Genomic DNA, 15,791 nt, shown 5'->3' on the forward strand with positions numbered 1-15,791 from the left:
ACTCTAACGGAAATCTTCCTTTCCCTCCCCTAAGTTTCTTTCTCATATCCCTTCATCTGTTCCCAATCTTTCCTAGTCCTTTATCCACAGCCAACTTCAGCCATAGTTATCTAAATCCTTTGGGTTCTCTCTCCGTTGACCTTTTCCAGCTTCTTCCTTTCGTGTTTGTTTCCAGGAGCTCTTGAAGCTGGGTCAGATAGAAACAGGTCCCGAAGTGTTATCTTCTTCACTAGTTTAGTAAGAGCAGCGTGTTGTTGTCTCTGTACCCGCCCTCTCACAAACCACAATCTGTCGACCGATAAGATTATCGTTAACAATGGGAAACTGATAATAGCCACAACTACATGCGATTTTTTTTGCACGCCTATCGTAATCGAGACAAGCCATAACCCCTTCACTGCCGAAGCGGTACCACGGAGATGGTATATGAAATGTGTGTGTATATATATATATATATATATATATATATATATATATATATATATATATATATGAGAGTAATTCGCTAATAGCAGCGACATCAAACCGATATTTTATATATATATATATATATATATATATATATATATATATATATTCATTCATTAATCTATTTGTCATTGGTTTATCAATCCATTCACTTATTCAGCAATCTATTCACTTGTTCATCGTAATTATTTATTTCATATGTTTTTTTAATTAGATTTTTTCGGCATACACTGTCTTGTAGGGCTATCTCTTCTCCCTTCTCCCCTCGCCTCTTTCTTTTCCTCTCTCTCTTCCCTTGGACTTTCACCCCCACCCCAACTCTGGCCGTCCTTATCTAGGTTCGCTTGCCTTCCTCTGTGCAGCGTCTGTGTTTTCCTTACATAATTTTTTCTCTCCTCTTGAGTCTTCATTTGCATAACACCCTCATTCTTCTACATCCTCTTTCTTTGCTCTATCCCTCCTGATCTCCATTCTCTTTATCCTTCTTCTTCACTTCCTCCTCTTCATTTCTCTCCAATTCTTTTTTCCTCCACCTTCTACTTATTTTTATCCCGCTCCTCCTGTTTCTCTTGCCCTCCCTCCTTTTCTTCTCATTTTGCTCCTTCTTGTCCTCCCTCCTTCTTCATGCTCCTCTTCCTCCTCCTCCACCTCCTTCTTAATTAGCTCTTCTTCCCATTTCACTTTGTCTCCTTTGTCAGTATGTTCCTCCCCATCAAACACACCCCACCTCTCTTTCTCTCTGTCTCACCCATCTCTCTTCTTCCTCTCCTTCCCTTCCCCCTCTCTTTCCCTTCATCTCCCCCTCTCCTCTTATCCTTTAACCCCCGTTCTCCTTCTCTTCATCTCCTCTCCTCCCTATCACCTCATCCTTCCTATTCAGATCCCCTTCTTCTTTCCTTCAACTCATCACCTTTCAGGTCATACTAAAGACCGACAAGGACAGACAAGAACAAGTAACATATTTGGAACGACAAGTAACTCAAAATGACCGACAGACAACATATAGTTTAACATAATGCTTGTTATTGCGGTGAAAATTGTTTCTGCTACATCATATATGGAAGTTATTGTCACTCACTAAAGTCGCTTGTCGGGACAAGTGTGCCGAACCGCCTACAAGTGACCACTCAATAACAACACTGCGATAAGTGGTTATTTTGTATGTTTTAAAATGTTTTGTGGTGCTCTACATAGAACATGATGGTTTTGTCTAACTTTAAGTCTAACTTTTAACATCTGAGAACAGCCTTATGTAACGCCTATTGACGAAATGTTACATTGGCAAACAGTCCGCCGAACTTTAAGCATGTCAGGTCCAGTTATTCTAAAACACGAAAGACAAGGCGACCCAATCTGATAAACGGAGGTGCCAGCAAGAGAGTCCTGGATTTCGTACCAACCAAGCAATTTGCACCGAAACGAAGGTGGCGGGTCATTTATTAAGGTCTCCGATGTGCCCTGGATATGCTGACTTGACCGACAACTCGAGCTATACGAGGCAGTTCATGGCGTCTCGAAGCTCGCGACGAGTTCCGAGTTGCCGGTAGTGCATCTTGATTAATCTCGATGTTGATGCGGCTAAATGCTTTAGAAATTACAATCTCGATAAAATATGACGCAAATAATTTATCTATGCCAATGTAAAAAAATAATATAATTGGAGTTGTCGGCAGTTATCGGTAATTAGTACGACCGCTTGTCGGTGGTTGGGTGAAAATAAATCATATATAATGTAGCAGAAATTAATTTCATCACAAAAACAAGCATGATGTTAATCTACTAAGTATTTCAGCGGCTTTGACCCATCGTTTTTCGCTCATATTTCCGAAATAATCATTCACATCAGCATGGTATATTAGCACAGCCTAATTCACACCCGGCCATAATTTTTGACGTTATAGTGTATTCACAAATGTATTTAATTACGGTGTTTACTCTTGATATTGTGTGTGTCGTAGCCGACACCCGTGAAGTAAATCGAACAAGTGAAGTTGGGATACACGAGGTAGTTTGTGATGACGTCACGACTTCACCTGTTCGATTTACTTCACGGGTGTCGGCTACGACACACTTAATATCAAGAGTAAACGCCGTAATTAAATACACTTGTAAATGGACTCTAACGTCAAAAATTATGGCCGGGTGTGAATTAGGCTGTGCTAATATATCATACTGATGTGAATGGTTATTTCGGAAATATGAGCGAAAAACGATGGGTCAAAGCCGCTGAAATACTTAGTAAATGCTGCTTGTCGGTTATTTTGAGTTACTTATCGGTTTAGTATGACCGTCCCCCTTCTCCCTTACCTATCTCCTCGTTCACCTTCACTCCTCTTCTACTCCTTCCACTCACTTCCTCTTTCCACTCCACTTTATCTTTCCCTGCCCTCCCCTTCCCCTTCCCCCTCTCCTTCTCTCTCCCTTCCTCCTTCTAGATCAGTGATTCTTAACCAGGGGGGCGTGGATCATTTCCAGGGGGAGCGCGAGCTTTCGGGTGAAAAGTATAAGTTTTTCCAGTTAGTGATTACTTTTACAACAGCATGGGCCAGTACTATAAGCATAAGCATATGGATTATTACAGAATTCTTTCTTACTAATGAACCGTTAGAGTGAGACCCGTTTAGGCAGAGCGTTTCTTCCAAGGTTGTCTTCGTCGTTTGAATCGTACGATGACGTCATGATAAGACGGAAGCTGATTGACTAGTAAATTCTCGCGCGATGCTATCAATGTGTGGGACGGTGTGACTGAGACAATTGCATTTCACCAGTCGTTGTGTGATTATTGCTTGTTGTGTTGGCCTCATTTGTTCTACATATTTACATAGATACAAAACATCAAGTATTTTGCAATGATTGCTAAGAAACGGAAGTACATTGAAGATTACATTCGATTTGGATTTGTGTCTCTCCAAAGGGGTGACACCGAGGTTCCACAGTGTGTGATGTGTTACAAGACTCTGAGCAATGATGGAATGCGGCCTTCACGCCTGGAACGCCACTTGAGGACATCACATCCTGCTTTAGTTGACAAGCCGAAGACATTCTTTGAAACTAAAAAAAGACACCTTGAAGCGAGCTAAACTGGACGACAGTGGGTCATTTCGGCAGCAATCTTCAAAGGTTGTTGAGGCTTCCTATGAGATCGCTATGTTGATTGCAAAGAGCAAGAAGATTCATAACATTGGAGAGTCTCTCATAAAACCAAGTATATTATGTGCAGCAGAACTCGTTTTGGGGAAAGATAGTGCAAATAAGCTTTCCCAGATTTCTCGGTCAAATGATACAGTCAAGAAAAGGATAGATGAATTATCTCAAGATATCAAAGTTCAGACTCTCGACCAAGTAAGAGCCTCCCCTGTTTTTGCCATCCAGTGTGATGAAACGACTGATGTCGCTCAGTGTTCTCAGTATGCTCGTTTTGTATCAGGCAATAATATAAAAGAGGAAATTATGTTCTGTCACCCGATGGAAAGTTTCACAACAGCAGAAGCTATTTTTGATGTTATATCAGATTTTTTCCAGGAAAATCAGCTTTCTTGGGAGTCGCTGGTAGGAGTGTGTACTGATGGAGCACCAGCCATGCGTGGTTTACGGTCTGGGTTTGTCACAAAGGTGAAAGAAAGAAATCCTTCCGTAATGCTTAGCATCCAGAACTTTGCCTGTTGAAATGATGGACGTCTTGAATGTGGCTATCAAGATTGTCAATTTTGTCAAAGCTGGAGCCTTGAACAGTCGTCTTTTTAAACTGCTGTGTAAGGATATGGAATCCGAACATGAAGCCTTGCATTTTCACACGAACGTGCGATGGTTGTCAAAAGGAAATATGCTTGGAAGGCTTTATGAGTTACGAGAAGAAGTAGAAATATTTCTAGATTCACAGCAGAAAGTAGACCTTTATGACAAATTTCAGTCTAAAGGCTTTCATGCAACCTTAGCCTACCTGGTGGATATTTTTGAGGCATTGAATGCTGTGAACCTCAAACTACAAGGAAAAAACATCAATATCCTCGTGCACCATGACACCATTCGTACCTTCATGGCCAAACTCGATCTTTGGAAATGTTGAGTTCTACAGGGAAATGTAGCCAGTTTTAGAAACTTAGATACGGCTCTCACTGACAGTAACCTCGACTCTGAGTTAAAAGAGCAAATAATCACTCATCTAAGTGACTTGAAATCGGAATTCGTCAGATACTTCCCAGATATAGACGACAAGCGTGAAGCATGGAAATTCATCAGGAATCCATTTCAATGTGAAGTAGCTGATGTAGCCGAAGAAGTCCAAGAAGAGTTCCTAGAGTTGAAGTTCGACTCCACAGCTAAAGAAGACTTCAAAGATATGGATTTGGAGACTTTCTGGGTCAAATACCTTCATGTTTACCCTTTGACCTCACACCAGGCTCTTCGGATTCTAACAATGTTTGGATCCACATATATGTGTGAAACGGCATTTTCCACGCTCGTACAGAAACCGCCTCAACGTTGAAGGCGACTTGCGTTGTGCACTCTCGAGTGTTCGACCGCGTATTCTAGATCTGGTAGCTAAGAAGCAGTGCCAAATATCTCATTAATCATGTACCTATTCGAAAGTGTCAAATATCAAATTATTGCAATTTATACTTAATAAATGGACTAAAAAGACATTGCCGTTTCTATTCTATTTTTAAATTAGAGAATAATATTTACCTATATATGCAAGGGGGCGTGAAAAAAATAGTAGTTCGTAGGGGGGGCGTGGTAATGAAAAGGTTGAACCACTGTTCTAGATCTATCCACTCAATTTTCCTCTCCGCGCTTCCTTCTCCTCCATCCTCCTTCCCCTCCCATCCTCTCCTTCCGCTTCTCCCCCCACACCTTTAAGATCTCTCGCCCTTCCCCTCCCCTCCCTTTTCACTTCCCCTCTTCCTTCACCTCCCCTTCCCTGTTCATTTTCTATTTCCCCTCTCCTCTCCCTCTGTCCCCTATCCCTTTCCATTCCACAACCTCCTCCCTTTTCCCCTTCCCCTCACCGCCCTCCCTCCCTCCTGCTCCTCCTCCTCCTCTCACCTCCCGCCGCAGCAGCAGCTCCCGGGCCAGCCGGTTGCCCGTCCCCAACGCCTGGCTCGCTGTCTGGTTGTTAGTGTGGTGTGTCGTTGCCAGTGGAAAGTGTGTCAGTGTCAGTGTCGTTCCGTCCTGCGTGTGTGTGACACTCACCATGAGGGAGATTGTCCATCTCCAGGCCGGCCAATGCGGCAACCAGATTGGCTCCAAGGTGAGTAAACCGAGAGAAGAACAGCGGCTTCCATGGTTGAATTAAGTCTGCCTTCTTCTCATATGTAGGGTTAGTCTCGTCGAATTCATCCTCCTTCTCGACCTCATTTTTAATATTTCTATTTCTCTCTCATGTGTTGAGTTATAAAAAAGAAATGACTAATTTTCAGTAATATCTCTTAACGAAAAAAGAAAAAATCCAGTAGGTGCTCATCAACGGTCCAACCAGTCACCACTGCTCTGCATGCTTGGACGAACGGGCAGGTGACAGTCACTGGTGGCCACTCCTTGGTGAAACAATTTATAGTGGTAAACTCAGTGGGGCTAGGCCTCCAAAATACAATTTGCAAAGCGGTACAAGATCCCTTTGGGGAGTCGAGGCAGGCAAATATTTTTCTAAAAATTGAGAATTTGATGTCCAATAAATCTATAATAATAACAATCAATACCAATAAAATGAAGTAAGTGTGGCGTGAGAAGTAGAGCGATGTTTGTGTATGTTAATGTAAGCGTATGTCGGGATAGGGTAGTAGAAAGTGCTTGTTCTCAAGGGGGATGGTTAATGTGGGGCCCTTCTTAGATTTGGAGCCCCGGAACAATACTGCACTCCCCTCTCATAGGCCCTGCAGTGGGTATTCAAGTGCAATTAATTTGGCAAGATCCGGTGATTCGAGACTTACCTAGATCACGCCGCGCCGTATTCCAGGTGGATGAGTATGGGTCGATGGGTGTGGGTGTGATTCATCACGGTCATGGATCACGTACTGGACACGTGATCGACAGCTATTACTCTCCAGGGCGAGAACTACTTCTCTGTTATGACTACGATCTCTCTCTCTCTCTCTCTCTCTCTCTCTCTCTCTCTCTCTCTCTCTCTCTCTCTCTCTCTCTCTCTCTCTCTCTCTCTCTCTCTCTCTCTCTCTCTCTCACTCACACACACACACACACACACACACACACACACACACACACACACACAATGATGGCGCAGTGGTTAGAGTTGCCGGCCGTCGCTACGGAGGACTGCGTTCGAATCCCGCCCAGTGCTGAATTTTTTTTAGTATCGCTGCGCTGCGAGTCGTTACTCCAACTCTCGTGTGCGTGTAAAGGTCACAGCATTACTGATATATCGGTCATACACAAGCTCAGCTCTCTTCTGGAGGGAAATAGCTTTCGATCACGAGCCCAACGTGTGATCCAAGACCATGGCGAATCTCACACACACACACACACCAACACCAACTCAAGAAGAGTGGTTGCAATGGTGTACGATACATTTTAAGTTTCATTAACGAAACATTTGCATTTCTTTGGCTGAAAACCAGGCTCTTCCTTTGGGTTGAATTTGTGAAACCTCCTTTGTGTGAAAGATCTTTTCTATTGCTCTTTTCAAGGGGGCGGGCGGGGCGTTGTCTCCCTGCGCCAAGTAACCTAAGATTCTTCCAACGCTGGCCAGAATGAAGCCTATAAGGTCCATTACTCTGATTTGATGACGTCGTTGCAATGAAGTGTTTTTCTTTGTCACGGAGCGCATGTGATTGCATAATAGTGATGCTGTAGACGTGATGTGGATTGGAAAATTGAGTTAGCAATAATCGAATGAACAAGTTATCTAAAATTGTAGGTCTAATGTATTTTTTCTATTAAAGTAACAAAATTGTAAGAAAATAACACAAATTCTACCAGAGTTAAAAAAAAAAAATTAAAACTATCCGGAAACCATTGTTAACTTCTCGCCCTCTGTTCTACTTCATTACCTCTACGACCCCGTCTCTTCAGTCCAATGTCTCTGGATATTAACAGCAAACATAATAATAACACAGCATATGGCTTTGAGTGCCTGGTGCCGACGACGGGAGATGTAGAGCAGAGCAGAAGCGAGGGACTTTGAGGATAATTAAGGGCGTGACGCGGCGGAAGAGATTAAGAAACGACACAAGAGTTGAAGTGCTTGCAGTCGTCAACAAGAGCCAGTGAAGGTACGGCCACGTCATACGCAGGGTCAAGGACAGGCAACAGAAGGCCTATGATCAGACTCCGGGAATAGCGAGAAGGTCTAAGGGAGGGGTGCAGTAACTCAGTTGGTAGATGAGAAGGCTTAGTAGAAGATAAATGTTTAGATACTGTCACAACTACGTTTCCAGGCAGCGGTCGCCTAAAAGTGACCCACAGGTTGTTGTCCTTTCACTGTAACTAACCTTGTGGCTTCGTTTCTATAAGAGTGCAGTGAACTTCGTGGCTGGTGCTGTAGCTACTGGGTGTAACCATAAATAAAGGTACTCTTTGCACTTAAGGGTTATAATCCAGCTTCATCGGTGATTCGAAGAAGCCGTCATAGGGGAGACACAAGAGGACGTGGAGAAAACGGGGAAGTATTGAGCCTACATGCATGCGGAGGCAGGCGGAGGGGAGGGGAAGACGTGAAGCACCATGACGGTTGGGTGAGAGTGCTAGAGGTGAGGCTATGTCTTCCTGCCTTAACCGCCCCCCCCCCTTCCCCGACCCAACCCTGTTGCTAGAGCGCGCATCTGGGAACCGTGTAGGGGATTTCGTTGTCTGTTCGAATCCTGACCGCGGTGCAGAGGTAAGGAAGGGCATCCACTGAGTGGCCCCCCGACCACTGCTCACTTAGGACTTGAGGTGACTTGAACATCACTGTGATACATGAGCTTCCGGGTATGGTCACTGCAGCATTGGCATACCATGGGCGCCGTTTCCCGCGTCCTTGTACGAACTGTTCCGGACCAACTGCAAGGTTGTCCGAGCGGGGTGCTCGCCCCGCAAACCATGAAAAAAGACCCAACCGAGGATGATCCTTTTTCACTTTCTCCTTTCTTTCTCGTTTTCCTTCTTTCCTTCCATCTTTATTTTTTCTTCTTTCTTTTCTGCTTTCTTGTCCCGAGGCAAGGGCAAACGCTTCATTTGTCCTTTCCCAAGGTCTACTTTGCCCTTGCATCTTCAAAAACCTACTTCTTGTCCTTCATCCTCCGTGCCACCATAGTCATAATTGTCTCAACACCCCGAAGAGATAGTTTTAGAGATGATTAAGAGGAATTTTAGGAAGGGCAGCAGCAGAAAGGAGGAATAACAGAAGTTAAGTGGTCACCATTATTAGTGGATCATTCACCAATCACAAGAAGATGCAGCGTGACTCTGGTCTCACTAAACTCCTTGATATAATGACTGCATCCAGTAACTACAAGGAGGTCCAAAGGGAGATCGCTCTTCTACCCTGAGTAGTTTGACTGCAGTGAAGTGTTTCCCTGAGCCCGAGGTTTCTTCTTAACTGGATAAAATCCTCTGGCGGCAGCCAGAACACACGTTAAGGTCGTGACTAGCAGCCTAAGGTCAATTTTTCTAGCCTGCAAGAAAGGTTCCTAACTCCGTGTATGAAGTCAGTTCTTACTCGTAGGACCTGTGTCCCTTTAGTAATCATTCCACTGCCCCAACGCGACTTGTATGCGAATTGTCTCTTGACAGGCGATGAAGTTCAGCTAAAGGGAGAAAGCCTTTCCCAAGCGCAGGTAGGGGGGAGGAGGGAAAAGTCCGCATTTGGTTCGATTGGCGCCTCTGCAGAATTCTCGTCAACTGTTTTGAATTCGTTTGACTGAAAACGACTTCGGTTACAGTCTTTCGTTCGTCGAATTTCAAAATGTCAAATTACCTAGGCGACACATACTGAGAACCTAAATGACGAACTAAGCCAAAATGCGAATGTAAGACACATTGTTAAAATGTTCATAGGGAATTGTAAAATACTGTAAGCGAAGTTTCCTTGCTATTCGAATTCACCACATTTGACGAGAATCTGCTCAGTATAAAGCAGCGGCCTTGAGCAGTAAGCAGTACCTCGCTACTCGTCGCAGTGGTGCCTCCCCCCTACCCCGCCCCCAAACGGAAGTGCCGTATTAACGAACGGATCACGTGCATCTGTCGTAGAACGAGAGCGACGCAGCTGCAGACACCACAAGCATCTGTTGTTCCTAACTTGATGTAATACAGATTGCACAATTTTTATGCAGCCAGTATTTGAGGGATTTTGGTGACATCCCCTATAAACCAGTCATAACATCATTCTTTTATGATTATAGAATAATCTCCACTCAAGATTGCCGGTCACTTAATTTCTACTTTCCCTCTTTTCTGCTGCTCTCCTTAATTAAATCTCTCCTTCACCATCTCTACGACTCCATCTCTTCGGTGCAGTATAATTGTCCTCAATGATATAAGAGTTTTCGCTGACAAAAAACTAAATACTCTTCCGACTTTTTAGGGATTTTCGCAAAGGTAGTGGCGATGGAGGATATTTCTGTTTTCCCGGCACCACTTTTTTTCTTTTATAGTTTCCTTATTTTGTTCAGCCTTTGGTTAAGTTTATTTAGGTTAACCTAGCCTCGTCAACCACGTTGAGTAATCCTGCTGTACAGCCATACGGCCTTGTTTTGGTGTCGAGAAAATAAAAATTATCCGTGGTGGTGGAGGTGGATGCGAATGTGTTACGGGTAGTGGATGCGGTGGTGTTGGTGGCTGTAATAGTTCACAACTACTGTTCAGAGGTCTTCTCGTTTGTGCTTTACGTCACTGGAGCTGTGGCGGTCAAGTTATCAAACTGATTGCTCAGTATTATCTGCATGTCGAGAGTCATGGGCTCGATTCGTTCCAACAATAACAGTAACAAGAACCCAGTGCAAGATGCCGAATTTTAGTATCCTACTGTGCTTTGGCGCATGCAACACTGCAGGAAGTGCCTCCATGGCGATTCGATAAGCTGCTGGGGTCTCCACGTATACCTCATACTGCATTGCTGTTCATGCTTAGACTCCTAGAGAAGACCACTTATCGAAACTGAATAATCAATGCATCATATTGCCACTAATCGGTTAGTGGCCTCACTTATGGGATTCTGTGGCCTCCAAAGGGGGGTGTCCGTGGGCTCAAAAAGGGGTCCGTTCTGGGGGGAGCCCATGTTGAGAATCGCTGCAACACGGCATTGGCAGCTTTGACATTGACACTGGGAAGGTCACCCCTGTGGTGCCTTGGCATTCCTATGCCCTGTGCGGCAGCGACCGAGGGGGTCACGCGCAGCTGAATGAAATCCCTTGGCGGTAGCCAGGCTGAAAGGATTAAGTGCCACCCGATGAATTACTTCCGATCCGAGTGACACTTCCGTTATTTTATCCCTGGCATGCCCATCTCGATTGGTGGTGTATGTGATGATTATCTTAATGGTAACAGTATCAGTGACGATTTTGAGGACGACGTCGTAAACGTTGTTTTAGCTGTTGATGCTGCTGTTGTGTTGTCAGTGCTGCTGTTTTCGTGGTCTCTTGCCGTTACCGTTGCCGTTTCACTACTGCAGTTGTTAGTTGTTACGTGGTACTGTTGTGTTGTGCTATGTGGGGCTATGATGTATTGTTACGTGGTATCACGTGGTCTTGTGCTCTCTCGTTTGGTGCCCCGCAGTAGTCATATGTATATACGGTCTCGATCTAGTTCGTGGTTTGCCTTGCCGTGCCTGCCATGCGGTGGCTGCAGTGGCTGCCAGTAAAATAAATGATCCTCTTGAAGTGAGTAAGCACTGATGATCCCTTCTCTTGAAACAACAAATGCCCGCCGTAGGTTCCCCGCTTCTACTTCTTCTTCGTCTTCGTAGTGTTATTCGTCGTCTCCGTTGTAATATTGTCCCCAGGGATGGTAACGGAAATATGAAGATACCGTAACGTTTACTGCTCCACCGATGTCTTCGACAGCAGTGGCAGCGTTATCAGCATAAATGCCAGAGGAACTGACTCAGAGGACCACGGCGGTGATGACCGATCGTAACCCGGCGGTTCAATGGAAGGACGAAAAGGAGTTGGGGTGCGGTTTGGTTGTTTCGTTGTCTGGCGCCATCAGGTCATGCCCAATAGTATCTCTGTGATGCAGACTCCGATGATAGGAAAGGAGATCCGTGGAACCCTAGGATCCTCTCGAGGTCGGGGACCCTGTGAATCAGTGATGCATGACGTTTCTCGCACCCCATATGTCAAAAAGGCCGTGCACCATCCCCGTTCACAAATTTGACTAAATCAAAATAAGGCACATGGAAAAAATAAGTGTGATATCCTGGGGACGATGTAGATTGTAAAATATGTAGGACTAGTTTGTAGAGAGTTCATGATTCTAACGAAGTCTGAAACATGTGCTGTTCTTAATCCTACCCTCACGGGGGGGGGGGGGTGTCTATCCTGGCTGAAAAGAACCTCTACAATTGAAAAAAAAAATCAGCTGGCATTAGCGTTTCATCGATGATAGCCAGAGCTGTCCTTGGGGACAATATCGAACCTAAAGGATGAAGTAATCGATATGGTACAGGAGAAACTTAAGTAGGGTAGCAGCAGAAAGGGGGAATAGTAGAATAAATTATAATGGTGGGTTAATTTGGTCTGTAGAGGTGTTACTAAAGCCCCCTAAAGTAACGACTGCATAAAACTTGTGTACCCAGTACCTCTTCTGCGGTAGTTTAAGAGGAAATGAAGGCATTACTACTCGCTCGTCTCACTCATTTATCTTATCGTAATCTGAGTTATATCACGTGGCCCACTCGCCACAGGTGTGATCCCGGTTGGGCGTGCGTGCGTTTGTGCGTGTGTTGCCCACGGTATCACATCTCATTTACTTATTATTATTATATATATGACTGTTCACAAGTGACACTGTCGATCATAAGCAACCTCCAGCAAACCCTCGTCCTCCTCCTCTGTTTATCATTATTATAATGTATGTGACTGCTCACAAGAGACGATCACACGTAACCTCCTCCTCCTGCCGAGACTCTCTCCCAGGAACACCTGTTGAGCCTGGGAGCCTCTCGGCTCGTGCCTCTTCCTTGTAGCAACTCACAAGACCTCCTCAGACATTCATCATCACAATTGTATGATACATACATGTGTGAGAAAAATTTGACGCAGCCCGAAGGGATTTCTCCCCGTCTTCTCCTTTTCTGCATGAGGGGACGGAGAGGGGGGGGGGGTTCGCTGATTTAATGAAGCGGCCTTGCAGGGATGACCCGTCATCCAGGAGGTGCCAAGATGAGAGGGAGGGTAGAGGGTGGAGTGGAGTGGAGTGTATTTAGGGATGGAATGGGTGGGAATGGTTTTCATGCCTTTCTTTTTGGCTACCTCCCTTGTAAGGGGAAAAAAGCCTTTGGTATATGTATTTATGTATGTACTTATGGCGATGGAGAAAGCCAGCCTAAATTAGCCTAGAGAGTTGTTTGGGTACAATTGAGGCCAAAGATGATTCGGGAGAGTCGAAGGAAACCGAAGTCCCCTACATCTTGAGCGTGACATCATCAAAGGGGAGTGAACACTACAACTATGGAGAGGGCGGACGGGAGATCAACTCCGTTTTCATCTTAGTTACCGTAGTGCTCTGTCTAGATGTAGTTGTGGTTGCGATTTAGGTAAACAGTTGGGGTTGTGACCCCCACCTCCCTTTCACCTAAACGGGGTCTCGATTGATCTTCGCCCTGTTCAAATCGGGATACGTATAACAAAGTGAAATCGTGCAGTAAATCACATGGCAGGTTATAAATTACAAAACAGGATACCTAGGGAGTTACTTTATATTTCCTCTAAATACAACCAATAGATAAATAGATAAAACGTAATTAAGTAAATAAATATGTAATAGATCAAATAGATATACAAATGAACAAGTATATTAAAAAAATATTTGAAAAATGAAAAATAGAAACATCTGAATACCGTTAACTATTGCACTTCGAAATGTGCAGGAAGTATACCGACCGCGGAGTGAGAAACTTCGACTGCTAAGGTGGGGTTGTTTATACAGCAAAGAAACCAAAACGCGTGGATACTCTTGATACTGAATGGTTTCTTTGTGGTTTTAGAAAGATAACTGACAGGAACAGTTGCCAGACGATGACTGATAGCGACAAGCAAAGAGAGAGCACTTTGCGTGAGTGCTTTGTACTAATAGATGAGTATATATCTGCACATGCAGTACAACGGTAAAAAATATCCGCTCACAAGCTGGGCGATGCGTCACAATCTGGATGTGGAGACCCCACCCCCACTCAAGATGTGATGAGATCCTATTCTTTGTCTTTCCTCCCTTCCCTGTCACGATGACTTTAATGTTCATTCTTTATCCAAGGTTCATTTACATAGAACGGCAGTTCTAAAGCTTTGTTCCTTTTCTTCCTTTCTCTGAGCGATGTACAGTTCCCGAAGTCTTGAACCACTGGGGCTGATTGTGCACTTGATTCGATCTCTTGTCTTGCACTGTGCTTTGTTCGTTTGGAAACGCTTCTTCCCAATGCTTGCAATAAGGGACCCCCCCCCCACTCTCTCTCTCTCGTTCTTCTTGTGGATAAAGTACATTTTTTCCCCTACATAAAGTCACCGGGAGGGACAATATCTGACATCTTAAAGCAGTGTTTCCCAACCTTTTCGAAATGATTACCCCAAAATTCAATTTCGCAGTTATCATTGAACATATAGCTGGTAATATCGGATGGTTTTTCGCTGTCACCTGATGAACTGCATGGGCTATATAGCCCGCTATTGGCTGTATATATTTAAGGATCCAACACAAATGCAAACTTTTCCACTTTTATGTATATCACCATCAACCATGATTGACATGGTCAGGCTACCTCTTCTCACACAGAACATCCATTACTCCAAAAATATGGGTCCATTACCCCACTGGGGTAATTTACCCCGGGGTTGGGAAACATTGCCTTAGAGTAACCTCTGGGCCCGGGGGGGGGGGGGGCGCCGTCAGCCCTAAGCCACCACAACTCCGCCTAACAAATCTACGCGAGTGATTGTGTCTGTATGTGGCGAGGGGTTCACGGATGCTGAACTACATTCTTTCTCCATTATCATCTTCATCACGGTGGAATAATTTCTAGAGCCAGACTATTTTTTCAAGGAATAATTCCCTGCGTGTGTGTGTTTCACACACACACACACACACGTATTGTTGTATTCGATTCGTTGTTTCTTTCTGCTTATACGGCTCACCGGTGTTCCTTTGTATATCGGCGTGCATTTGTCCACATGTGTGTATACATGTCTTCTATCTTCCCCTCAAGAAGGCACGTGTGTACTTCCTGTTCCCCGGTGGGGGGAGAGAGAGAGAAAGAAGAAAATGATGTGATGACGTGGACCAGACCGTTGGGCCAATAGCCAGCTGGGCCCAATTTACTCGGCCACTGCATGCGGTTCCTTCTGCAGCAGAATGCGCTTTGCACCTTCGACCTCGTGACGTCACTGTCAGGGCTTGGGGAGGGGTGGGGTAGTTGGGGGGCATTGCGGAGGAAAGTAAATGTGCGAGTGAAATGAATAAAGGAAAAATGTACTAACCGTGTATTAAAGACAATACAATGCAAATGCACTTATTTATTTGCTTATCTGTTTATATAATCATCCATCTATACATTCATCTATTTGTATTTATTTGGTAATTCTTATCTAGTTGTTTTTGTATTTGTTTGCATATGTGTTTCTTCATATATTTGCTTATTTTTTTTATTCCGGCCGACAAGAGGTTGTTCTGTCTCAGCCATGAGTACTTGTCGTTCTTGTTCATCATCTCCATGGCACTGAAGAGAAAAAGAAAATAAGTGATTGGCCAGGTTTGACACGACCTAGCCTGACCCGACCACACCCAGACAGCAAGATGACGTCACAGCCACCCGTGCTCGTCCACAGACTGGCAAACGTCGTCTGCTTCAGCGATGGCGTTCGATTTTGTAACGTCAGTAGCCTGGACTCTTGGTCGAATTGTTATTTCTCTGAATAAAAACGAATAACAACCTAGAAAATAGGTATGTGCTGAGGTTGCATCAAGCAGTTTAAAACGCATTAAATCGTATCAAATCGTATTGAATCTCTCCAATACAGAGAAATGTCAATACAAATAAATATCATGAAAGCTGGGAAGTGTATATTCCTTAGTGCTCGCCATTTTCACCAATGAGAAAGGACCGGGAGAATTAAGTATTGAATATGTTTTGTATTTAGAGTACTAACACATTAGGTCCACAAGTGTTCAGAAAT

At 44.3% G+C, this 15,791-nt stretch overlaps 3 protein-coding genes across 3 annotated transcripts in view; all 3 read left to right on the plus strand.

The window, feature by feature from the left end:
- The first annotated feature begins 3,615 nt into the window (after positions 1–3,615).
- LOC143041594 (protein FAM200C-like) lies at positions 3,616–4,134 on the plus strand. Its single transcript, XM_076213604.1, has one exon. It carries the CDS (start codon positions 3,616–3,618, stop codon positions 4,132–4,134), a length of 519 nt encoding a protein of 172 aa, XP_076069719.1.
- Position 4,135: 1 nt separating this feature from the next.
- On the plus strand, positions 4,136–4,954 carry LOC143041599 (zinc finger BED domain-containing protein 5-like). Its single transcript, XM_076213609.1, has 2 exons — positions 4,136–4,529; positions 4,671–4,954. Exons 1-2 carry the CDS (start codon positions 4,136–4,138, stop codon positions 4,952–4,954), a joined length of 678 nt encoding a protein of 225 aa, XP_076069724.1.
- Positions 4,955–5,550: 596 nt separating this feature from the next.
- LOC143020363 (tubulin beta-4B chain-like) overlaps positions 5,551–15,791 on the plus strand; it is a 98,341-nt gene continuing 88,100 nt past the window's right edge. Inside the window, exon 1 of the mRNA XM_076176737.1 lies at positions 5,551–5,719. Within this exon, the coding sequence (XP_076032852.1) occupies positions 5,663–5,719 (57 nt within the window). The 5' untranslated portion in view covers positions 5,551–5,662. The remainder of the gene's footprint in view (positions 5,720–15,791) is intronic.

Source organism: Oratosquilla oratoria, chromosome 3, assembly GCF_046742065.1.
Source record: "Oratosquilla oratoria isolate Oo_2021 chromosome 3, ASM4674206v1, whole genome shotgun sequence".
NCBI classification, from domain to species: Eukaryota; Metazoa; Arthropoda; class Malacostraca; order Stomatopoda; family Squillidae; genus Oratosquilla; species Oratosquilla oratoria.

Excerpts from the sequence above, each read along its gene's own strand:
- LOC143041599 (XM_076213609.1), top strand. The coding sequence starts at position 4,136 with ATGATGGACGTCTTGAATGTGGCTATCAAGATTGTCAATTTTGTCAAA. Across the intron at positions 4,530-4,670 it reads CAAACTCGATCTTTGGAAAT|ATATAGACGACAAGCGTGAA; the intron begins GTTGAGTTCTAC and ends GATACTTCCCAG.
- LOC143041594 (XM_076213604.1), top strand. The coding sequence starts at position 3,616 with ATGTTGATTGCAAAGAGCAAGAAGATTCATAACATTGGAGAGTCTCTC.